The sequence below is a fragment of the Acinonyx jubatus genome, chromosome E1, assembly GCF_027475565.1.
Source record: "Acinonyx jubatus isolate Ajub_Pintada_27869175 chromosome E1, VMU_Ajub_asm_v1.0, whole genome shotgun sequence".
NCBI lineage: Eukaryota > Metazoa > Chordata > Mammalia > Carnivora > Felidae > Acinonyx > Acinonyx jubatus.
This window is the reverse complement of record NC_069397.1, coordinates 36602874-36626864: the sequence shown is the minus strand read 5'-3', so window position 1 is coordinate 36626864 and position 23991 is coordinate 36602874. Positions and strand designations below refer to the sequence as shown.

General features: G+C 57.5%; 2 protein-coding genes across 4 annotated transcripts; both read right to left on the bottom strand.

The window, feature by feature from the left end:
- Positions 1-411: 411 nt before the first annotated feature.
- Positions 412-16763, bottom strand: OSBPL7 (oxysterol binding protein like 7). Of its 2 annotated transcripts, XM_027033949.2 has the most exons (23): positions 16590-16759; positions 15101-15255; positions 14854-14979; positions 14618-14671; positions 13870-13983; positions 13402-13512; positions 13161-13278; positions 12409-12512; positions 11946-12038; positions 11728-11860; positions 11539-11633; positions 11254-11349; positions 10009-10146; positions 9366-9459; positions 8449-8696; positions 7464-7601; positions 4193-4256; positions 3975-4053; positions 2402-2546; positions 2154-2298; positions 1939-2065; positions 1605-1727; positions 412-1453 (listed from the first exon to the last, which is right to left on the bottom strand). In XM_027033949.2, the coding sequence occupies exons 2-23, from the start codon at positions 15173-15175 to the stop codon at positions 1345-1347; spliced, it is 2529 nt and encodes an 842-aa protein (XP_026889750.1). In that variant the 5' UTR covers positions 15176-15255; positions 16590-16759; the 3' UTR covers positions 412-1344. The 2 variants fall into 2 exon arrangements, 1 of the variants encoding a protein (XP_026889750.1); XR_008294092.1 differs by lacking the exon at positions 412-1453 and having other exon boundaries at positions 2154-2323; positions 16590-16763.
- Positions 16764-18386: 1623 nt separating this feature from the next.
- MRPL10 (mitochondrial ribosomal protein L10) lies at positions 18387-23974 on the bottom strand. Of its 2 annotated transcripts, XM_015078596.3 has the most exons (6): positions 23821-23906; positions 21983-22139; positions 21731-21900; positions 20498-20662; positions 20139-20283; positions 18387-19359 (listed from the first exon to the last, which is right to left on the bottom strand). In XM_015078596.3, exons 3-6 carry the CDS (start codon positions 21833-21835, stop codon positions 19103-19105), a joined length of 672 nt encoding a protein of 223 aa, XP_014934082.1. In that variant the 5' UTR covers positions 21836-21900; positions 21983-22139; positions 23821-23906; the 3' UTR covers positions 18387-19102. The 2 variants fall into 2 exon arrangements, with proteins under 2 accessions (XP_014934082.1, XP_014934081.2); XM_015078595.3 differs by lacking the exon at positions 21983-22139 and having other exon boundaries at positions 23821-23974.
- Positions 23975-23991: the final 17 nt, after the last annotated feature.

Genomic DNA, 23991 nt, shown 5'->3' with positions numbered 1-23991 from the left:
GGGGGTCAGCACTCTACGCCAGAGGGGGGACACGGACCACAGTTTCCAGCCTGGTTGAAGAGTGTGGGTTTTTCCTCTAGGTCCCCAGGAGCAACGGATATATTTGAAACAGGCATGAGGAAACCCCATCTCTTTTTAAAAATATCACCCTGAAAGCCAGCATCAGAACGGAGGTGCCTGGGCAGGGGAGAGGGGCGGTGAGGTGACAGTCCAGGCAAGGGTCGCTCAGGGCCCAGCCTAAGCCAGGAGCAATCCAGAGAAGGGGACCAGAGCTGAGGCCTCCGAGAGAGAATGGACAGGATGTGGGGATTAAGGGAGAGAGGACAGGGGATTTTCAGCCCAGGGGAGTGGGGAGCTGTGAGGCTTCACTGAGCTTGACCACACGTGTTTTTAAATGAATGGTCTCAGGCCCAAGTTCGGGGTTGTCTTTATTGGAGCTTGGAATGTCACTGCGATTCACCTTAATCAGAGGCAGACTGTGCGAAAATGAGCAACAGTGGCGGACCCCCAGCAGGGGCCATCGGGCTACATTGGGAACCCTGCTTGCCTGCAAGCAGTACACGGGCACACGCACACATGCACACACTCCTACACAAACTCACACTCTCACGCGTGCTCACTCACTCCCAGGGGGTCTGAGGCCAGGCACCCTGCCGGCTCAGTTCGCTCCCCGCCTCTTGGACAGGTCTTGTCCACACAGCGGGGACCTGCCGAGCTGTGACTGAAGTTTCCTTCTGCTTGAGGACCAGGGCCGAAGGAGCCAGAAGCTGCAGGCATTTTGCAGTTTGGGAGACGGGGATCCAGGAGGATGGGAGAGATTGCCAAGGACCGAGCAAAGGGAGCCCCACTGAGCCAGGGCACGGGGGAGAAGATGCTGGAGAGGGATGGGATGGACAGGGGGTGGGAGAAAAGGCCATCTCTTCTCCTTCGTTCACTCCAATCACACAGCCGGGGCCAGAGCCCTGGGCATAGGAAGTCTGGGGAGCATCAAGGGGTCCCCTGTGTCCTAGGAAGGCACTAAATGGGGAACAGATCCTGGAGAGCCTGGAGTCTCCCCCAAGTACCCCAAAGGGGACAGAAGGGGAATGACAGAACAAGAAGGGTCTTACATGCTGGTTGTCTGGGAAAACAAGACTGGGGAAGCACGAATCCTGCTTCCCACCCCAAACAGGGGGTGGGCGGTGGGCCGGGATGCAGCCCCTCTGGCCGGCAGAGGGGACAAAGCCAGGGCTGCCCCCTTGGTCTCCAGGGCGGTGACTGGGGAAGCCTGGCCTCACCCGTGTGTCCGTGGGAGGTAGAGGCAGGAGGGAGGAACCTGAGCCTCCTGCCCCCCGAGGGCCAGGGCTACCAGAGCACGGCCCCATCCAGGTTCCCGTATCCCGGCTCGGCCCGCAGCCTCCAGTACGTGTTGTTGGTCACCCACCACTCTTTCCCACTGCTGTCTGTCTGCCGCCTGGGGGAAGGAGAGGGGTGAACATCCCGAACTAAGGCCAGGGTCCCCGGACGCTGCCTCCCATAGCCGGCCCCACTCAGAGTGAGGAGGGGCTGTATGGGAGGTGGCAAGGAGCCTGGATGGCAGAGGCCTAGGGAGAGGGCAGAGGTACCTGAAGAAGCGAGCCTGGTGGACGATGTTGTTCTCCTCCATCACTCTGCGCCTGTCCCGCTGAAGCTGCTCGATCCTTCTCTTCTGGGCTTCAGCGGCCTGTATGTTCCCCTCCTCCAAGTACCTAAGCATCCACATGGCAGTCAGGGGAACTGCCCCCACCCCCACCCCCACCAAACCCAAGACCTCTGTCCCCTGCCCAGCTCTGCCCCCAGATGGGACCCATCTCCCTGGGGCAACGCCAAGAGGGAAGAACAGGCCGAGCTGGATGCGGAAGCTCATGTGGAAGAGGGAGGAGCCCAGAGGCTCCAGGGTGGGGCCCACCTGACACTGACCTCTGGTCTGGCCGGAGCCGTGTGTCCGTGGAAGGCAGTGACCGTTTCAGCTCTGCCGTCAGCTCATTCAGCTCCAAGGCAAACTGAGTGAAGCCGAAGTTTCGCTCGTGGTCTGGGGGCATGGAGTCTGGGGGGGAAGGCAAGGGGCTGGGGCAGGTGGACTGTGCCATAGGCACCCTCACCCCTGCCCGGCCCTCCCTGACCAGGCCACATACTGGGTTTCCAGATGCACTGACCGCCGGGCAGGGATCCCCGGTATAGCCCCTCGTGCCACTTCCCGGAGAGTCGGTGGAGGACACGGCCGCTCCGGCTGAACACGGCCCCCTGCACCTCGTGGACGTTGGAGCTCCAGTACTTGGCCTGGGGTGGGGGTGGAGGCAGGGGACTTAGGGAGGTGTCCCCTCCCCTCCCCCAGGGTGAGCTGCTGGCGGCAGACAGGCAGGGTCAGGGTGGGGATGCCCACCTTGCAGAAGGTGATCTTGCAGTGACAGGAGCTGTCCTGTGTGTTCCGGATGAGCACCTCCCCATAGTGCTCGATCCAGCGCTGACCACTCAGAATGTTGTGAATGCAGGACGTCACCTTATTCCACTCAAAGTGGTCCCCAAATCTGAGAGAGACAGAGCAGGGGAGGGCAGCTGGCTGGCCCTGGGAACAAGTGCCACCCTGAGCCAGGATGCCCGTCATGTGGGTCTGTGGAAGGAACACTGCGGTCCTGGTTCTGCCTCTGCGTGAAGGATGACATATTTATAGGGCGCTTGGGTGGCTCAGTCGGTTAAACGTCTGACTCTCGATTTCAGCTCAGGTCACGATCTCACAGCTCATGAGGTCGAACTCCTCTTCAAGCCCCGAGTTGGGCTCTGCACTGACAGCACAGAGCCTGCTTGGGATTCTCTCTCTCCCTCTCTCTCTCTGCCCCTCCTCTGCTTGTGCACAGGCATGCGCTCTCTCTCAAAAATAAATATTAAAAAAAATATATAGGGGCGCCTGGGTGGCTCAGTCGGTTGAGCGTCCAACTTCGGCTCAGGTCACGATCTCGCATTCCGTGATTTCGAGCCCCATGTCGGGCTCTGGGCTGATGGCTCGGAGCTTGGAGCCTGCTTCCGATTCTGTGTCTCCCTCTCTCTCTGCCCCTCCCCCGTTCATGCTCTGTCTCTCTCTGTCTCAAGGATAAATAAAAGTTAAAAAAAATTAAAAAATATATATATATGTATGAACAAAACAAAAAGGATGACACATTTACAAAGCACAACAGTCCTCACAAAAAATATTGAGTCAACAGGTCTCCATTCATTGACAAAGCTCCTGAGTGCCTACGTCATGGGGATAAATACACAGAGTCCCTGCCCGTGAGTGCCAGGGACCAGGGTAGGCCCATTCACACGTTACCCTGTTTAATCTACCCTTCCTCTGGGTTCTACTCATTACTCTTATTTCACGGAAGAGCAGACGGGACGCTCTGAAGCATTAATCCTCTTTGTTGCGTGCATAATTATCAAAGCTGCCAGACGGAACTTCTAACTCTGAAGCCCAGGATCTTCCCGGCCCTGGACTGGCCTCTTGCTAACTCCTGGACCATGCCGGGTAAGCCCCCTTCTTCTCTGGCTGCTGTCCCCACTTGGAAAATGACGTGAGCTAGAGGACAGTGTTTCCAATGTGGTTTGTGATCAGTCCTGAGGTCAACTTAGGTCTCTGTGGGTCTGTGTATGAGGGTGGGTGCGTCTGCACGTTGGCTTGAAGTCTCAAATGATTTCTTACTGTGAGTCACGATCAAGAGAGTGTGAAAGCCACTGCATCAGATGACCTCAGTGAGCCCTTCCAGCTCTACCGTTCTAGGATTTTTCCTGTTTCTGTATGCACAACGGCTGTAAAAATAGGTGTGAAATGTATAGACACTACCCCACCGCAACCAGCTTCAGGCCAGACCTTTCGATCCTGCCCCTATCACCTTACCACCCCAGCCTGGAAGACGGCCCGTAGGCTGGGCCTGGCTGCTGACCTTAGCAGCCCCATAGGCTGGGGCCTTAGGGACACCCACCTGGGCAGGCTGACATTGACGGTCCCCACAGGCACAATCTCCAGGGATTTGCCCCAAAACTTGTTCTTCCACTTCATGTCTGGAGTTGGGTCAGGAGAGGGAGAGGGAGAGGGAGAGGGAGGGCAGAAAAGAGACCAGAGAGTGTTCCAGCCCCTCCCCCATCTGCCCTTCACCCTCATGTCTGCCTCCCCACCCCTCACCCTCCCCCCATTCCTCACCTTGCCAGAAGATGAAGTTCTCAGACTCCGCATGGCATGCCGAGATGGGGGGGTGGTGGGAGACCTTGGTGAACAAAGAAGGTCTCTTGACGCTGCCCCTGAGGATTATGGGGTCTGCTCCTCACCCCAGGGCTCCCCAAAGTCCCTTATCCCCAATCCCAGTTCCTCTCCAAACCAGAAGACCAGTTGGTTCCAGGTCTCTTGTCTCTGTCATCCTCAGCCACCACCCAGATTCTGTTGCCCTCTCTGTTCCCATGAGGCGTCACATGCTTCCTTCTCACTCACTCCCTTCTGGAGCCCCAGGACCCCTGTTCAAGGCTACCAAGTCCTCTAGTAGTGACAGATGAGGCTTCCTCCTGTGCCCTGCCTGAAAGCCAACCCTCCTGGGGGCCCTCTTCCCTCACTGCTTTCTCCTTCACCATCGTCACAGCCTCCAAAAAAAACCCTGGCCTTGCCCTCCTTGGAACGGCTCCATATCTGGAACTTGAACTTGGGTATCCCAAAGCCTGCAGCCTTGCCTCTCTCATTCCCTGTGGTCCATGACTCTTCCCAAGGCTTTCAGCCACTCTGCTCTGTTGTGCCCTGTCCGCCCTGCTCCACCACCGTCCCCCCGCCTGACATTGCTGTCACCTCCACCTTCTCACAGCACCCTCCACAACCTTCTGCCACCACTTATCACAACACCTGGCATCGGCCTCCTCTGTGCCTCCCCTGGTTCCCTGCTCTTCATTCACCCCCACGGAGCCAAGGAACACACGGAGCACACACCTGGAAATTTCTAATGCTACACTCTGTCTACACCTGGGCCCAATCCTTCTCTGAGGACCCTCACCCAACCCATCGCCTTCAAACCACATTGACACGCCCACCCTCAGAGGGAGACTAGAGGTGGCAACTCCTCCCACCAATTTATGGCTCCCACCCTGACCCCAGCCGCCTGAATCCACTGCCAGGCCTGGACCTTCCTCCTGGTGCAGCTGCCTCACACCCCTTCCTGCAGGCTCCGCCCTCTTCCACCCCACTGTCCTGCAGCCTTTCCCTCTACTTTTCTCTTTCTCTCCAAATAGAAGTATCTCCTGGGGTGCCTGGGTGGCTCAGCCAAGCTGAGTGTCTGACTCTTGATTTAGGCTCAGGTCATGATCTCACAGTTCATGACATCGAGCCCTGAGTTGGGCTCTGTGCTGACACAGGGCGCCTTCTTGGAATTCTCTCTCTCTGCCTCTCCCCTGCTTGTCCTTGCTCTCTCTCAAAATAAATAAATAAACTTTTTTATGTTTTTTTTTAAGGAAATATCAGGGCGCGTGGGTGGCTCAATCAGCTAAGCATTGGACTCTGGCTCAGGACGTGATCTCACGGTTTGTGAGCTTGAGCCTGGCATCTGGTGACCTTGAACGCTGCTTCTCTCTCTCCCTCTCTGCCTCTCACTCACTTGCGCCCTCCCTCTCTAAAAAAACAAAACAAAACAAAAAACTAAAGAAATATTTCCTGTTTCTTCCATTTTAAAAAAAGAGTAAACCTTTCTTTTCTGGATGCACACACTTTCGCTCACGTATACACAAACACTGGCAGCAGCAATCTCCTCAGAAGGAGCTGGGGCTCATTTCCTATTGTACACACTGCTGTACTGGACGAACTTTTCACTATGTTTTCAAAAACACTTAAAATCTAAACAAACAAAACACCTGCCTCAGCTCTATCCCCACCTCTGGCTGAAACCCTCTCTCTCTCTCCTCTTTCTCTCCCGGTCCACTGTTTTGAAAATAAGCTGCATTTTTTCTCTATTTTAATTTTTTTTTTTTTTTAAGGAAGCTCTACGCCCAACGCAGGGCTCGAACTCATGACCCCGAGCTCAAGAGTGGTGCATTCCACTGACTGAGCCAGCCAGGTGCCCCATTTCATTTTAATTTTTTTTAATGTTTTTTATTTCTTCCTGAGAGAGAGAGAGAGAGAGAGAGAGAGAGAGAGAGAGAGATAATCTGAAGCAGGGTCCAGGCTCTGAGATGTTTACACAGAGCCCAATGCAGGGCTTGAACTCACAGGCCATGAGATCATGACCTGAGCTGAAGTTTTGTGCTTAACCAACCGAGCCACCCAGGAGCTCCTAATTTTAATTTTTTTAAAGTCTCATTTTTCCCTACGATACTTCTTTTTCCTAGCCACCCGCTGTAACCCGGCCTCGGCCCACAGCCCTTCTCAGAAACCTCCCTCACTCAGTAAACCAACCAACCCCGTCAAAGTCCTGTGGACCATCCACCCGCACTTGGCCTTGGAGCTCCTCCGCCTTCCCAGCCCACCCTCCTCAGACCCTCTCCCGTGAGCAGCCCATGACATCATCCGTCCTCTAAGCTGGTGACTCCCGGGTCTGTCAGCCCCCACCTGTTCCCAGAGGAGCTCCGTACCCACACGGCCCAGGGCCTCCCGGACATCTCCCCGTGGAAGTCAAGCCCACGTAGACAAGGAGTCTCACCAATGCAGTTACCTTCCTCACACACTTCCCATCTTGCTAACTGGCACTTCCATACACCTGCTGGAGCCCCCGAACCAGAAATTCAAGGCCATCTCCAGCTTTTCCCTATCATCGACCACCTCCCCTATCTCTTACATGTAACAGCATTCTGTTGACAACTGTGTCCTGTCAAGGGCAACATGACACAGTTCCTGAATCCAATGTCCTCGCAATCCAGATGCCACAGCCTAAGTGCAGGTCTTTGTCAGCTCTTAACAGGGATGACTGAAATGGCCTCTTAATGGCCTTCTCTGACCCATCTGCACACCACGGTCTGAGCAATCTTTATAAAGTGCAATTTGGAGCATTGTCACTCTACTGCCTAAAACCCTCGATGACTCCCCATTGAAGGCAACCATTTGGCCTGCAGGGCTCCTCAGGGCTTGGGGCTGTCTTGCCACCCAGCTGCGTCTCTCATACCCTGTCTGGAGCCTCCCATTCTCCCCACCCCCTGGATTCTTGGTGCACGTCAATCCTCCCTCAAGACCTAGGTGGAGATCAGCCCCTACAGCATGCCTTCCTGGCTGAAGGGCAGCCTCAGAGCCTCCAGGGTCCCAGCTCTAGAACATGGTCCAGTAACTCCCCATTTCAAGTCCACCCCCCACGCTCGGCAGGGAGCTCCCTGGAGCAGAGAGCCCTCTGCACCACCGCCATGTGGCACAGGGCTCGGCCTGGAGCCTGACGCCCTGAGCTCTCTCTCCCGCGCCCTGGCCCCTCTGAAGCCCCAGCCACCCGTGAGGGCCCCTCTTCTTCCGGGGCCCACACCTGCTCACTGATGAAGCGGAAGCCTCGGTCAGGCCGCTCACACTCGTAGGTCTCCCCCAGGACAGGGTTGAAGGGCTTACAGCCTGCTCGGTGGTACGTGGACGAGTAGGCAGAGACCGCAAAGGCTGCGATGTACACCTGCGGGTGGAAGGGCGAGGAGATGCCGCTGGGGGAGGGGGGCGGGGAGAGGCCACTGGGGTGGGGTGATGGGGAGATGCCGCTGGGGCAGACAGATGCCGCTGGGGGTGGGTGGAGATGCCACTGGGGGGGGGGGGGAAGAGATGTCGCTGGCGGGGGGAGATGCCGCTACAGGGGAGGGGAGATGCCGCTGGGGGCGGGAGAGATGCCACTGGGGGGGTGGGAGATGCCGCTGGGGTGGGGTTGGGGGGGCGGGGAGAGATGCCGCTGGGGGGGGTGTGGAGAGGCCACTGGGGGCGGGGAGATGCCGCTGGGGTGGGGGGGATGCCACTACGGGGGGGGGGAGATGCCGCTGGGGGCGGAAGAGATGCCACGGGGGGGGGGGGTGGGAGATGCCGCTGGGTTGGGGTGGGGGGGTGGGGAGGAGATGCTGCTGGGGCGGAGAGATGCCGCTGGGGGCAGTGGAGATGCCACCGGGGGCGGGGAGATGCAGCTGGGGTTGGGGGGGATGCCACTCGGGCGGGGGGGGGGATGCCGCTGGGGCGGGAGGCCAGGAGATGCCGCTGGGGGCAAGGAGATGACGCTGGGTAGGGGAGATGCCGCGGGAGGGTGGGGGGAGATGCCGCTGGGGGTGGGGGAGAATGCTGTTGGTGGGGGGGGGAGATGCCGCTGGGGGGGGGGGCAGGGAGATGTCACTGCGGGGGCGGGGAGATGCTGTTGGGGGATGCGGGGGACATGCCCCCGGGGGGTTGCAGAGAAGGGGGGGTGCCGCCCCACTACAAGCAAGGACCCGCGGAGGTAGAGCTTCAGTGGCGGGGAAGAGCCCCGCCAGGAGTGCCGGGGGTACCATGCGCTCGCAGGGGTCCGCCACGCGGCTGGCCTGGTCCAGGAGGCTGCTGTACTCCAGCTCCTCGCAGAGCCGCTGCAGAGTGTTGAGCGGCTCGTTGAGCTGCACAGGCATGGACACCTTGGACAGGTCCTTGCCGATGTTGTTCCGAAGTATGTTCCACAAGCTCACGTCAGCCCCTGGCCCGCTGGCCGCTGGCAGGCAGCGGCGACGGGGTGGCCCCGCAGGTCTCCCTGGAACACACGCCCCTGGGCCCCACCCGGCCACGTCACTCTTCCTCCCGCAGGGTATCCAGACTTGGGGGGGGCACACAGGCCAACCCCAGCACCGCCCCCAGTCCTGAGGTGCTCCTAGATACACTCATTCCCAAGCACCCCTCTGGACTCTGCAGTCGAGCCCCCGGGGGGATTTAGGTGGGTAGCAGGGCCGAGAACCACTCAGAGAGGGCACCTCCCGCTGCTGGAAACCCTGAACCCCAGAAGCCCCTCCTGAGCCCCCACCCTGGCCTTCAGTTCCCCTCCATAAACACAGAAACCAATGTTGGGATACCGATTATTCAGCCCATTTTACAGATGAGGGAACAGGCTCCAAGAAGTAAAATGACATGTCCAAAGCCACACTGCTAAAGAGTGGCAAGATGGGACCATCTGCCTCTGTATCAGGCCCAGGCCCCATGCCAGTCTTCTCAGAAGACCGCACTGATGGCCAGCCCCCAGGCCTGAGCCCGACCCACCTCGGGATCCGCTCCTGGAACATTCTGTAGCTCACAGCTTAGCCTTCCTTATCTCCTGGGGTCACCCTAAGCTGTTAGCCCACCAGTCACCACAAGAGACTGCCTCCCAAGGGGTCTGGGCTGTGGACAAACACGATTTGTACCTCCCTCCAAACCCCTCCATGCCTACACACCCAGCTAGTACCTTTCTGGTAGCGCTCAGCTCCCCTGAGGTCCAGCACCTCCTCAGACAGGCTGGTGGTGATTTCACTGGTGCACGACTCCTCCTCCTCTGAGCCCTGGGCCAGGACAGATGACAGGCTGGGCAGACTGGGCCTCCCCGGGCAGCTGGGCAGTGCCCAGGGCCTGGCAAGACTCTGCCCAGCTAGTCCTTTGATGGGAAGGGGGAAGACACGTATTTGGGGGAGGGGAGGATCGGAGCCCTAAGACTGACATCATGGAGTGTGCCTTACCACTTTGGGAGGGGATGCCTGGCCCTCTCCCTGCAGGGAGGGAGCACAGGGACTTGGCGAACACCAAGGAAAGGTAGCAGGGCATTGCTGAGATCCAGGGTTCAGGGCCAAGGGAAGTGCTGGGGCTGACCCGCTCACAGGAAGAGGGCTGGGGTGGGGCTGCGGCAGCAGTCTCGGGAAGACCCCACGGGGATAAAGCACATCAAACTAGAGGAAGGGTCCCCAGCAGATTTCTGAGCAGGGCCACACAAACCCAACAGGTCTGGACGTGTCACCCGAGAGAGCAGCTGAGGCGTTAGAAAGGATTTGGGAATCTACAAATTCTAGTCTCTCTGGACCCCATCCCAATTTTCCCAGGGTTGTCCCCCACCTCACCTCATTCTCAGAAGAGCTGGCAGAGAGGAGAACCTCACAGGCATCAAAGAACTCTGTGTGGGAATCAGCAAGGGACAGGACACTGCTCTGGGACAGCTGGGGGGTCAGCCCCCGCCCCTTCATGTACAGGGCTTCTTGCTGTGGGAAGGACAGGTGTCAGGCAGGGCTCCCCGGCCCTGACAGTTCCCTTGAGAGGGAAGCATGCTGGGGACTTTTACTGCCTGAGTGTGGAGCCCACCAAGCAGAAGACGCAGAAGGGAGAGAGTGTGGTGGGATACGAAGATGGGGCGGCTGAACTGGGGCCTGGGACACGGGAACGTGGGTTCCATAAGAGCCACTCACATGGCCTAGGCACTCACTCTGAGATGGGTTCCAAGCCTTCCGTGTGCATTAATGCAGTCAATCCTGACACTTACCCTAAGCGGTAGGTACTGTTATGACCCCCTACTTTGCAGACCAGGACACTGAGGCTCAGGGTCACAAAGCCGCCAAGCACTGGGGCCAAATTCAAACCCACAGAGCCCGGCCCCAAAGTCTGTGCTCAGAACACGGAAGTCCCAGCCCAGCCAATCCTCAACTAGGGGATCCTGGGCCCATTGGTCAGATTCTCTGAGTCTTAGTTTCCTCCACCATGAACTTGAGGGTAAGGATCATGGCCGCATAGGACTGAATTAAGCAAAAGCATGGGGCACCTGGGTGGCTCAGTCACTTGAGTGTCTGACTCTTGATTTCGGCTCAGGTCATTATCCCAGGGTCATGGGATTGAGCCCTACATCGGGCTCTGTGCTGAGTGTGGAGCCTGCTTAAGATTTTCTCTCTCTCTCTCTCTCTCTCTCTCTCTCTCTCTCTCCCCCTGTCCCCCACTTGTGCGCTCTCTCTCTCTCTCAAATTAAAAAATAAATAACTCTTAAAAAAAAATAGTAAAAGCACTCTGGGGTGCCTGGGTAACTCAGTCGGTTACGCCTCCAACTCTTGATCTCAGCTCAAGTCTTGATCTCAGAGCCCTGAGTTCAAGCCCTGAGTTGGGCTCCACTACTTAAAAAAAAAAAAAAAAAAAAGTATAAGCAATCTGCACACTGGCAGGGCAGGAATGACCAAGGTGAGGCTGCTGCCAATGGTACATGAATTGGGTTGGAGCTAGGATTTCTGGGCCCTGTTTTGGGTCTGAAGACCAACCATGCCTTCACTTCTGCTAAGAAAGAAGGTGCAGGAGAAATGGTTCCCACAACCCAGCCCGGCTCCTACCTCCTCAGGGTTGAGGGAGCTGAAGGAGTCTGCAGTGGTGTCCGAGGAGACGGAGAGCGAGTGGAGGCGCCTCGGGCCAGCTGAGGCCTCAGAGACCTGCGAGGAGACAGTGAGGGGACAGGGAGCCAGGAGGACAAAGCCCTCCCCGCCCCGCGATACTGCCCTCTGCGCAGATTGCCTCCGCCAACCACTCTCCCCAGACCCAGCTCCGCTCTCCTCCCCAGGCCTGCGGTCCTCAGCTTCAAGCCCTCTCCTCCCACACGCTCCCCTGTCCTTGAGCCTCACCGCCATCCGCGACAGCTCTGAACCCTGGTGCAGGTCCCGCAGTCGGTCCCATTCAGCGGTGAGGGCAGCCAGGACACTGCTGAGGGAATTGTGCACTGCGGGGCAAGGGCAGGCATCAGACTCCTCTCCCTCTCCGTCTCCCTCTCCCTCTCCCCGCCTGCCCCCCACCGCCCTCCAGCATGCACTCACCCTTCTGGGCCAGGGCCCAGAAAGTACGCTGCAGGTGGGCATAGTCTGGAGGTGGCAGCCCACGGGGGCCTGAGGGGTCCCGGGACTCCAGGTAGCGAGACAGGTTGGGAACAGAGCCGTGGAGACGACCAACCTGGGGGTGAGGGAGAGGGGTCGAAGGTGACAGCCTCCTCCAGGACATCCCACCCCGGTGACTTGGGGTCCACACCCCACCTCACCCGTCCGATGGTGTCGTCCTTGGCGAAACTCTGTGTGCACCACATGCGGCTGGTCCGTTTACCCTTCTTGGGTCTCTCAGTTGTCACTGAGGCCTGGCAAGTCGAAGGCGGGAGGTGAGGGGTGAGTTTCACTCAGGGTGGGGCAAAGGGCAGCAACCATGAAAGCCGGGAGAGGGGAAGATGGCCACGGAGGAGGGCACAGAGACATCTGACGTCCCAGAGGAAGAAGATGACACCCTAGTAGAGGCGTGGGTACAGCAGGCAGGGGTCACTCCAAAGGGGCAGAGAGACAACCCTGAGGCCGTCTGGACACGGGAGGTGGGTCAGCTAGGCAGATGTGCAGCTCTCCAGGAAACTGCAGCACACGAGGGGGCCTGGGGGCCTGTCCTAGGGAAGTGGTGAGGGTGAGGGCGGCAAGCAGGAGTCCCCTAGGCAGGGCCCTGTCTCCTCCCCTGGCCCTCACCTGGTGCGTGGGGATAACAGGGGCCGAGGGGATCCGGTGCAGGGACTCCAGGCTCTGGAGGAGTCTGTGTAGTTCCTGGAGCTTCCCCTGACACTCAGAGAGCTCTGCAGGAAGAATGAATGAGGATATCCTCTCCCAACACTGCCTGGGCGCCCCAGAGTCTGTCCCTCGGCTTCCCTTCCTCCTCCTAACATCTCACCCGGGCGGCCACAGAAGCCCTGACACTGCGTCCCCCTCCTCGGCTCAGGACGCCAAAGCAGTTCCCAGTTCCCGCCACTGGTTTCCCAAGAGGGCTGGCATCCTCGGTCCCCATAACATACCTTAACTTTGCCGCCTCCACACAGGGTGCGGGGTAGGGGTGGCCCTGACTCTCTGTCCCCACTTGGTGGCACCTCCCCCTCTCCCTCTCCCAGGCCAACATCTCAGCTGCCTACTCCAGGAATGGGTTCTAGAGCACACCCCTTCTCTGACACTACTCCACGGGACCCCTCCCCGGTTGGCTTTCTGTGTCTTCTTGTTCGTGAGCCCCGGCCCCGAGTCCTGTCTATGTGCCTGAGACACAAGCCCCCGCCATTCTCGGTGAGGCTGGTGCTCCCCAGGGCAGGCCCGAGGAGATCCTGTTGGCTTGGAGGCCCCAGGTTCCCGGAGGCAGGGCTGGAGGTAACGGTTCCACTTCCTCGTGACAGCCGACACCTCCTAGACCCAACGGCACCCGTCCTGCCCACAGAGGCACAGTGCCAGGGGCCCCTCACCATGAGAGCAGCGGTCTAGCCCATCACTGTCCCTCAGCCAGGAAGACACCTTCTCCCGAGGTCCGACCCCAGGGAGAGCCGAAGCACTGCCTGCTGCTGGAAGCTGGGCACCAGGAGCCTGTGGGTGAGTCAAGAGTGAGGCAAGGCAGCACCCCCTCCATGGATCTCGCAGTTCCCTGAAGCTCCCACCCCTGAGTCCCCATGTTACTGCCCCCCCCCCCCCCGCCAGGACCTCCCTTACCTTCCGGTGAGTGGTGCTGGGCAGCGAGCCTCGGGGCATGTCTAGGCGCTGGGCTAGGCGGTGGGCACGAAGCTGGGCCACCCAGCTCTGGAACAGGTCCTGGGATTTGATCTGCAGAAGTGACGGAGAGGGAGAGGGAAGCGTGAAAGGAAGGATTGCTTCACAGGGACAAGAAGTTGGGGCTCCGCTTCCCAGGCAAGGAGAGTGTCTCCCTGTCGTCCCCGGCTTGTGCAAAGGCTCCTTGCAGGGAGACAGAGCACAGCTTCCCCGGGGTGACCGAGCCCTTAGCTCTGCGCCTGTTCATGTAACAACCAAGAAGGACGTCTTGCCATTGGCTGTGGTATACAATGGGAACTCCCTTGCTGTTAACCTCAGGGACAGACCCTCAACCCGCCCCTCTCTCCTGCGTGCCCTAGTGTCTCTGCTGGGCTGGGGCCCAAGCCACTACTTGGCTCCCAGGGATGTCACCTTGAGGTGGTAGATGTTGTCTTCAGTGTCAAGGTCAATGCGCTGGGCCTTTTTGTTGATGGACATAACAGACAGTCGGACGTCAATGGAGCCATGAAGCTTCCCCTTGGTGATCTAGGGTGGATGGTGGGCAGGGAAAAATGGGACTGTTTTTAGGCCCCCGGGACCCCAGAGCCATCATCTCCCTGAGGTGACCCTAGGCTCCAGGGACAGGCAGCAGGTTCACAGCATCAGCAGGGACTCGTCAGTTGTCCTCTGGTGCACAGAGCACCCCACTACGTCAAGTCATACTCTGAACAAGGGAGTCAGAGAGCAAGGAAAACTAATCTCAGCAACGCGAAGGCCGAGAAGGGAAACACCCTCTCAGAAAGAGATCCTGAGGATGTCGGCCTCTAGTTCCTGTCCCCAGCACCAGAATGAAACAAGGGTAAAGATGATAAAGCTCTCTGGGGCGCCTGGGTGGCTCAGTCGATTAAGCGTCCGACTTCAGCACAGGTCATGATCTTGCGGTTTGTGAGTTCGAGCCCCGCATCGGGCTCTGTGCTGACAGCTCAGAGCCTGGAGCCTCCTTCGGATTCTGTGTCTCCCTCTCTTTCCCTGCCCCTCCCCTGCTCATGCTCTGTCACTTTCTGCCTCAAAAATAAAACAAACATTAAAAAAAAAAAGAGAGATGATAAAGTCCCCTGTTCGTGCAGGCCATTCTGGGCCCACACTCAGCCCACAACCCCCAGCAGAGGCCCTGACTCACCTCTTGCCGCGTCGTTGCATAGTGAAGGACTCCATCCTCGAGCACAAAGTATCTCTGTGTTTGCCCAGAAGGAACGAGAACCCAGGAGGCCGACGGAAAAGGGTATGGGGAGAGAGCAACCACACACATGGACTTTTCTTCTCCTCCACACACACACCCAGTACTGCCTACACCCTTCCCCCCCATCCCCCACTCGCCTCTGCATCTGGCCCCTCCCTTTGCCCAGCCCACCCTACCTTGTGCCAGCCCTTCAGAGGCCACTTCCTTTTCTTGAGCAGGTGGCCTTCCTGCCTCTCGGGCATGATACCCTCTGCTCCCAGCCTGCCCCGAGGCTCCTCCTCTACCTCCCACAGCTCAGAGGCCTGCAGTCCAGGACAGAGAAGTAGGAAAGCAGCTAGTGAGGTGACCAAATCTGCCCCTCCCCTCTCCCCCCACTTTGGGGCCAAGCTCTATCCACCCACTGCCTGCTTCCCCATCTCAGACCTGCAGGGCACTGCTGGGCTTTGCAGACTGAATGCTCTCGGCCAAGGAGTTAGGGACCCTCTCCTGGAAGTCCATGGAGATGGGAGCAGCCACTCCCTGCTGAGAAGGTAGAGCAGGGTGGAAGGAGAAGGATGTCACCTTGTCCTGAGGGGACCCTTGAAGCAAGAGAGAGACCCCATTAGCACAGACCCTGCTATCACCTTCCCCGCCTCCAACCCTTCCCGCACCCTCTGAGATAAGGGCTCACCAACATCTTCTGCTCACCTGCCATGCCTCTCTGAATCTGTCCCTTCCCCACCCTGGGCGGGTTTCCCTGTCTACACCCTCCAGCTGTGGCCACTGCTCCCGGAGAGGTGGACTAGCACGCAGTCCGCAGGCCAGCGCCAAGAGACAACCACAAAAGTCCGCCCAGCCCCACCTTGGGCCCACATTCTCAGGCTCTAGGAAACACTTGGTGCTTTCTCTGGAAGATTCCCTAGGGCGGGGGGTGTGGTGTGGGGGGAAGCAGAGAGGAGACATGGGAGTGAAAAAAAGAGACTCTAAAACAGGGCAGAGGAATTCCGAGACTGGACAAGCAAGATCTCAATCTGGCTTCTCTTCCTCCAGGACCCCTGGACACTCCTCCACCTGCCGTCGTGGGTTGGAGACTTCTCTGTCATCCCAACTCCCCGATAATCAGTCTCCAGATCCTCTGTCTTCGGCATCGGGAAACTGAGGCCTGAGCCAGCCCCCACTGTTCTCTGTGCCTCCACCGTAGGATGCCCACCTGAGACCCTTGGTACCCCTCAAAGCCTCCATTCTACCATCCCGGTCCTTGGGGTTCCTGAGAAGTAACACCCACCCGGAGAAAGCAGGGGACCCTGCTTCAGTGCCCATTGAGGCACTGTGGGCGGGAGAAGAGGCGGCCAAGAACATGCCAAGATCCACACAGGTCCCGCGGCAGTGCCCACAGGCGCCCTTGGCACGAGCCCTGGCCATCCTGGCTCCTCGAGGAGATCAATAATGCATGAGGTTCTGTGTGTGTGAGACAGGGAGGGGACTGGAGGGGCGAGGCTGGCCCGAGGCTGGGGAAACAGCTCAGATCTTCCAGTGGAGCCAGCAAGCACCTGAGTAGCGAAGGCCAGGAAGGGACAGGGATGCGGTGGGGTAGTGGTGGCCAGGAGGTGGGGACGGAGGGGCCCAGAGTGCGAGAGGCTGACCCGGGGGGGTAAAACTCCTGCATTTGGCCATTGAAAGTTCCCAAACTCTTCTGGTGTTTGGGTATCTCTGTGTCCTTTTCCTGGCCCCCTAGAATCCTGGCCCCTCACTGCTGGCGGGTGGAGGGTGGGAGGGCTCTGTCAGTAGAGGGTGCAGGGTCGAGGGGAGCCCGGTGGGTGCCCCATTTCCACTTCCATTCCCACCCCCGTCTCCAGAGGGGCAGACCCGCCAGCTTCAGGTGGGAAGAAGCCTGCCTGGGGAATGTCAGCCAAAGCCAGCGCGGGCCCCTTACCCCAGGGTCCATGGACGCCAGTGCTCCTTGGCCCGCGCGCGCCTCTCCGCCTCTGAGTCACTGTCTCCGAGTCGCCCGCTCCCTCCTCACGGAGCCTAGCAGTGGCAGCAGCTGCTGCAGGAACCAGGAAGGAAGGAGACGTCGGAGCCTCCCCTCCAGCCGGATCTCCCCACCTCCCCCTTCCCGGCCCCTCCTCCCGCCAAGCTCCGGGCGGCCGCTCAGCTCTGCCCCCCTGCTCCCGGGAGGACTCAGGGCTGAGCGGACTCCCCAGCACTGAGGTAGCTTGGGAGTGGGGGCAGAGTCCCCACTGGGCGCAGCTCCAGATAGACCGCGGAGGACTGGGGAGCTGCTGGCCTCAAGCCAGTGGTGGTAAAGGGTTTACTCCTACCAGCATGGCCTTGACCCTAGTTAGTACCCAAGGCCATTTCCTTATTAACGCCCCCCGCCTCTCGTTTTACATCTGAAAATAGATTGCAAAATCTGGAGCCAGCAAATGTATCAGGTTGACAGGAAGGGATGGATGCCCCCGGGGGACCACGATAGACAGTGCCAAGAGCACGGTCAGCAGGCCAGCCGCGGCTAGAGAGGGCCAGGCAGCCCTGTGTGGGCAACCCCCACAGAGGCTCTGTCATGGTAGGTGATGCCCCACCAGGTCAGGACCCACTGGGTCTGGCGGTACCCGTGCCTAACACAGAACCCCCAGCTGGCATGGTCTCTGGATCAGGAGAGGGTCTGCAGCAGTAACCAGCTGGCTGTTGGAAAGGGCTAGCTGGAGCCACTCAGGTCCCCCCGGCCTCCCTTTCTGAGCACCTCTGTTCTTCTGCTGGAGTACTGTGTTTAGCACAGTACTCAATTCTAATAAAAAATTAGCCCTTAAGAAAGGTCTGAACCACATTAAAATGAACGTGAAAAGGACGGACACCTTTAAGGACAGTGAAGCTGCTTTCTGGAAAGAAGTGGGTTTTTAATGGCGGGGCCTCAGGCATTGCCAGCAGGTGAAGGAGGCAATGCAGGGTTCTTTGACCTCAGCCCCACCCAGGCCTTGGTTTACCCTCCAGGATCTTACACATCTCTCAGGAGATGCCTGTTTGCCATGCCATTCAGAGCCTCAGCACCTCTCCTGCTGCCCCGGGAGGGCATTGTTGGCACCCGGCAGGCTTCTGGAGTCAGGGAGAGCACTGGGCCATACTGGCCAGATGGGCTCTGACACCCAGAAGCCTCAAGGGCCTTTTAATTCACTTCGCATCGATCAACCATCCCTGGGGCATACAGCACAGTGCTGGGCACTGTGGGAAGCTGGTCCTGGACCAGGCCACAGAAAAGCTGCTGCGCACCGTCACTGCCAGAACGGTGCCTGTCCAGGACTGAGGAAGCTGTGGCACTGCCCCAAGTCTGGGAGGAAAGTTTGACAGCCACTTTGCTCACACCAGTCAAGGACAAGGGCAGGCTTCTAGTTAAGCATTCTCTCTCCTTCATTAGCAACTTCTGGCTCTCCAAGATTTGGAGGAGGCCTCCCACTTGAGAGCCTCCAGACCCCCTCCTAATACAGAATTCTGTTTTGCCCCAGCTCTTTTGCTCAGAACCACCTGGGATAGGTTAGCTACTGGGCAAAGCCGGAAGCTGCTTTCAAAAGGACAAGCATGCAAGAGATGCCATTTGTGGGATTGGTCCAGGGAGGGAAGAGACCTGGACATGGAAAGAGGAAGGATTTTCTAGGAGAGGAAGTGAGAGTCAAGGGTGGCCCTGAGAATTCGTCTACAGGGAGAATAAGCTTGCAAACAGCAAAAACAGAGTAAGTAAAATGCATTTCATTTTATCACAAAGCAGGGCTCCCAAGCTCTTCCGTAACATGGCACACCCCGAGGGTGGAGAATTGACATTGAGGCACAACCGGGACCCTAATGAGGAAGGTCTAGGGCAGAGATCCAGGGCAAGGTCTTCAGAGCGGACAGAACCCGATTCAAATCCTGTTCTGCCTCTTATCAGCTGCACAACCTGGGGCTGGCTGTCGAACTTCGCCACCTCATAGTTTTCTTCTGTGACAAGGGGAATAGCATGTAAAGTGGTGGGCCCGGAGCCAGGCACAACAGGCTCTCCAGAGATGCCATTCTCAGCACGGTTACCCAGGTGAGCTATTCCAGCGCGTTGGACCCAGGAGGGGATAGGCTAGGAGACACGAGCAGCAAGGGACAGTGGACACGGAAGCAGAGAGCAACGCCCTCATCTGCTCAGCTTCTCTGCCTTGGACCTGGAGAGCTGAAAGACTGCTTCTATGAGGTCTCCGGTTGGGAAAAACTAGGGACAAAGACACTGATTAAGAGCCTCCACCGGGAAATGGAGTAATGGAGCGCCTCCCCATCTCTGAGTGGCCCTGTATCTGAGGAGGTCGTGGTCAGTGAAGTCGGGGAACACATGCCACTCCCCACCCCAAGTTCTTCCACATCTCTGATGGGTGATGGCACGGCCGGCAAGGGTACAGTGTGTTTGTGGGCAGGCTGGGTACAACAGGCTGGCTATGAGTCCGGAACAGGGTCAGGAGGGTCAGGCTGCCCGCTGGCTGGCACGACGGCGTCCCTTTCACGTTGCTGTCTGATGTACTGATCCAACAGGGCAGTCAGCTGCAGGGGCTGGTGCTGAAGCAGGAAGTGGGTCTGGGCCATGAGGCAGGTGAGTCCTCCTACCAGCTCCCCCTGCACCAGGGCCAGGCTGGGAAGCTTGGAGTAGTTGATGAAGCCCTGCCTGCTGAGGATGGTGTCGTCAATGCAGCCACCTGGAAGAACACAGGGTTAGCTGGGCTCCCCACAAACGCCTCCCCTCCTCTGAAAACAATGCTCCGACCTGATGTTCCAGTGCGCGCTCTGCCGCCCCGCCTCACCTCCCACCCCCCCCCCCCCGATCCGGTTCTCACTCCAGCCCCACCCCACTGCCACTCTGTTTGGGACCGATCCCCTCTCTTCTTTCCTAACTCTTGCCTAGAAAACCCTTACGTAAGACATCCACCTGGCCCAACCCCCACTAAGTCATTGTTGCCGAACCTTTCTTAAAAGAACCAAGGAGCATGTGTGTATGGGGGCAGGGGGTCCACAGAGACCTATGAAACCAGTATTCTCTATAGAAAAATCACCTCTGAGGATTCTTACCTTTGGGGGGGGTGGCGGGGAGGGGGGGCTCTGGGAAACATTGCTCACTGTCCCTCAGTGCCCTTGACCTGGGCTATTTGAGTTTCTCTGTCTGTGTGGACTTCAGCACCCCTACTCCACTGCTAGTCTCAAGGTGTCTGAACTCTCTCCCTGCAGGGCCCTCTCTCTGCCTCCCCTCTTTTTCCACCCAGTGCAGATATGACGCAGGGTAGTGAGCCAGCACAGCTTCTGGACTGACACAGGCGGCCCTCAACAAATGGCGCTACTGACTCAGGCCCCATCCGTGAGAGGATGTCCCTGCCAAGGATGTCCGCAGTCTTACCCACATGTACTCAGCAGATGGCACCAGGCTGCTGTAGCCCCCACTCCCCTTCGCCCCCATCCTCAACCCGCAGGGGTGCGTGCTCACCTAGCAGGGGCAGGAAAGGGACACCCTTCAAGATGCGCACCATCTCCTTGACTTTGGGCTCCTCACTGACCAGCAGCAAGTTGTGCCCCACAAAGAGGGGCAGCAGGTTCTGGTACTTGGAATCTGCTAGGAAGGGCTTCAGAACCTGGAACGGCAGGAAAGCGGGCTCACTGGGGACCAGTGGCCTGATCACAGGCCAGGTCGTGCCGAGGGTGCAAGCCGACGGTCTCCTCGGCCCCTAACTGCAGTTTAGGCGCCAGACTGGAGGAAGGTAGCTTGTGGAGTGGGGAGGGACGGCGGGGTCTGATTGGCAGGGGGCAGGGGAATCCGGGCACCCACACCAGAGGGCTGCTGCCTACCTGGTTGGGGAAGATCTTCATCAAGATCTTGTGTTTCCGCAGCTGGTGCCGCACGAGAAGCTTGTCCTCGGCACTCAGAGCCACATTCTGACAGACAGCTATCATTCGGTTGTCTCGGAAAACTGCATCTATCTCCCGACGGAGGAGCCGGATAAGGCCTGTGTCCTGAAGTCAGGAAGGGATGACCAAGGGGACATAAGCTGCCCTTCTCTCCTTGTACCCCTTATTCCCTTAGGGACGGGTGCTGGGGCTCTCAGTGACGCCCAAACGTGGGAAAGATCTGTGTACAAGCGGGTGGGTTGGGGCCCCGCCTCCCAAGTCGAGTTCCGTCTCCCACCCCACCCTTTCATTTTCATCAACTAACGACGGTCTTTACAGCAGTGTTTTCAAACCTGAGAACGCTCATCCCCTTGAGCTGGCCACCCATCTGACCCAGTCAACATCTGACAATAATGTGGTCAAAATTACTTTATCCCTCTGACACTGTACTCGTGTTGAGGGATTTTACCAATTATAAAGACAAGATCACTCTTTGGCAGCATTAATTCAGAACTGAGGCATTTGCACAGGACAAGACTTCATTTTCTGAAGACCGTGTTTCTCAAAGTTGACAGCTTGTGGACCTGACAATAAGCGTGGAGTTACAAATTCTCCACTGGCCCTTCTGTTCTTTTTTTAAGGACAAAAACTCTCTTATCATTTCTCTAGGAAAACATGGAAACTTCAAGCCCTTTCAAGACAGGAGACACGGGGCGCCCGGGTGGCTCAGTTGGTTCAGTGTCCGACTCCTGATTTCGGCTCAGGTCATGATCTCATGGTTCGTGAGTTCGAGCCCCACATCGGGCTCTGTGCTGACAGCACTCCACCTGCTTGGGATTCTCTCTGCCTCTCTCTGTCCCTCTCCCACTTGCGTGCGCACGCACGCTCTCTTTCAAAATAAATAAATCAACTTAAAAAAAAAAGACAGGAGCTATCCTCTCCCCTACCCCCACCTGCTTGGACAGCTTTTCATACACACATTTTTGGAGGCAAGTAAAGAATGCAGAAAATCCAGGAGGCCTGTCCGATCCACGGAGCCCCAAACGCCAAGCAGAACCAAGTGCACATTTCATGTTAAAGCATGTGGACCACAGGGTCAAAGAGGGGAAGTAATGACATGGACACAGGGCTGTGTCCTGGAGCACTACTTCATTATGGCCAGCATCACAGCACCAAGGACAGTCTCCTCCTTACCTCCTGCGGGGGGCTGGGAGGACATGGTAGGCATCGTGGGTTGACAGCAGGCTTGGGGGGGATATACTCAGTGAGAGCCATCAGCTTCTGCCGCTCAAAGTGCATCACGCGACGATGGCGGGTAACAGCCTTGGAGCCACAGCGGACAGTCTGGCGGGTGGGCAGCCGGCCTGGGAGGGGAAACGGCAACGCTGTGATGGGTGCCCTCTGGGAGTCCTCAGTCGGTGGGCTTCAGATGGAGAAAAAGCTCACCTCTGGGCAAGCCAACCACAGCTCACAGAGCTAGACCCAACACAAGAGGGGAACAAGGAATTGTCTGCTAGGAATCCTAAACTCCCCAAACTTCTCTTTAACGGGCGACCTTAGGTCAGCTGCTTGATCCTTGGAGGCTCCCATTTCGCCAGCTCTTCTTCATGCACAGAGATGGGGGAAAAGATGAGAACAAAGGAAAAGTATTTTGACTACATTAAAAAAAGGGGGGGGGGTGAGGGTTGAGCAATTTTTTTTTTTCTAAAATGGCCAAAGCGTAAATATTTTAGGTTCGAGAACCATACGGTCTGTCGCCACTATTCAACCATGCCACTGTATCATGAAAGCGATCATAGCCAATACGAAACAAGCAGATGTGGCTGTATTCCAATAAAAGTTTATTTCTAAAACATGCCACATTTAGAAATGCCACATTTCTAAAGTCCTGCCACAACATGCCCACCCCTGGTCTAAGCCAGTGGTTCTCAAGGTGCACTCCTCCCACCCAGCCAGCAGCATCAGTATCATCTGGGAACGTGTTAGAAATACAAGTTCTCAGGGCCTGTCCTAGACCTACTGAAGCAGGAGCTCTGGAAGGGGGCCCAGCAAACAGTGTCCTAATAAGACCTGCAGGGGTTACAGATGCATGCTGATGTCGCAAAACCACTGCTCTCAGCACTGCTCTGAAGCCTTCCCCCATGATTTGAAGCAGGAGGGAAAAGAAGTTATACAGAGCTCACAGCTCCCCCAAACAGGCCTCCCTTGCCTCTCTTCTTGTTTGCAGCCATCAGTGAAGAGTAGCCCTCAGAAGACAAGGGAGCCACTTGAAAGCCCTAAGCCCAAGTGACCCCTTCATCTTGGACAAAAGGACCAGGCTAGAGCCTCCCACCTGCAGCCTTTCCCAAGACTGAGATGGAATCTCAGGGAAAATTCAGCTAGAAGGTGGTTCTAACAGGGAGCATGCAGGTCTGCTGGGGTGAGAGGTTTTATTGCCAGCAGCCACAAAACCTAAGAACACAGGGCTCTGGATCAGATGGAACCAGATTTTAATCTCTCTTCTGCCACTTACTAGCTGTGACCTTGACCAGTCACTCGACTGGTCTAAACTTGAACTTCTTCACCTGTAAAGAGGCCATGGTAATGACTTCTTCATGACAAGCTTTAAGATTTAAATGAGATAATACATGTAAATCATTCATCACTGTGCCTGGCCTGTATCATGTGCTCAAAACCATTCATTAAACAAACATCTATTTCATGCCTACTAACGCCCACACCACGCCACCTGCTGGCGATGGTGAATGAGCATGGTTCTGCCCTTAGGGAGTTTGAAGTCTAACACAGGAGACAGACACATAATAAACAAATGCAAAATTACATGGTGGGTAAAGGGGGTCAATAAACAGGGTGCAAAATACAGATTTCTGCTTTGCAGAAGGTGGCCAGGGCAGGCCTGAGAAAATGACATTTAAGCTGAGACCGTAAAAAGGTGGCATAGCGCCAAGGTCGGGGCGGGCAGTGGTTCCAGCTGGAGCTGGAAACTGGAGGCGAGCAAGAGCCAGGTGGTAGACTATAGAAACCCAGAAAAGAAGGAGTACTCGGGCATAGGGAAGAAATACAGCAGTTGTCGCTGACGTTGTTGCTGCGCTGCTGTTATCACTAGTATCTGGAGTCACAGGGAATTAGCTGGAGGAAGGAGGCCAGCGATCTGGCTGGTGTCTGGGGTCATCGAGAGCTGTCTGGAGTAAGAGATTACGGAAGGGGGTCAGTGGTGGAGGAGGGGAGAGGAGAACTAAGAGCACCGGCCGGAACGCGCCGTGAGGACCTGGGCCGCTCCTTACCCGCCTGGGGCAGGAGACCCCCTCGCAACTTCCCAGCCAGGGTCGCAGCCATCTCCACCGGAAGAGCAGCCAGGAGCCGGGCGAGACAGAAGGAGCGAAGGATTGTGGGAAGCCCTGGGGCCGGAAGCAGCCGCCGGATCCGCCGGCTGGAGCCGTAATCCGCATGCGCGC

Excerpts from the sequence above, each read along its gene's own strand:
- OSBPL7 (XM_027033949.2), bottom strand. The coding sequence starts at position 15,175 with ATGGACTTCCAGGAGAGGGTCCCTAACTCCTTGGCCGAGAGCATTCAG. Across the intron at positions 14,980-15,100 it reads AGCCCAGCAGTGCCCTGCAG|GCCTCTGAGCTGTGGGAGGT; the intron begins GTCTGAGATGGG and ends CCTGGACTGCAG. Across the intron at positions 10,147-11,253 it reads GCTCCCTCAACCCTGAGGAG|CAAGAAGCCCTGTACATGAA; the intron begins GTAGGAGCCGGG and ends TCCTTCCCACAG.
- MRPL10 (XM_015078595.3), bottom strand. The coding sequence starts at position 23,872 with ATGGCTGCGACCCTGGCTGGGAAGTTGCGAGGGGGTCTCCTGCCCCAG. Across the intron at positions 21,901-23,820 it reads GGGTCTCCTGCCCCAGGCGG|GCCGGCTGCCCACCCGCCAG; the intron begins GTAAGGAGCGGC and ends TTCCCCTCCCAG. Across the intron at positions 20,284-20,497 it reads TGAAGATCTTCCCCAACCAG|GTTCTGAAGCCCTTCCTAGC; the intron begins GTAGGCAGCAGC and ends CTGCCGTTCCAG.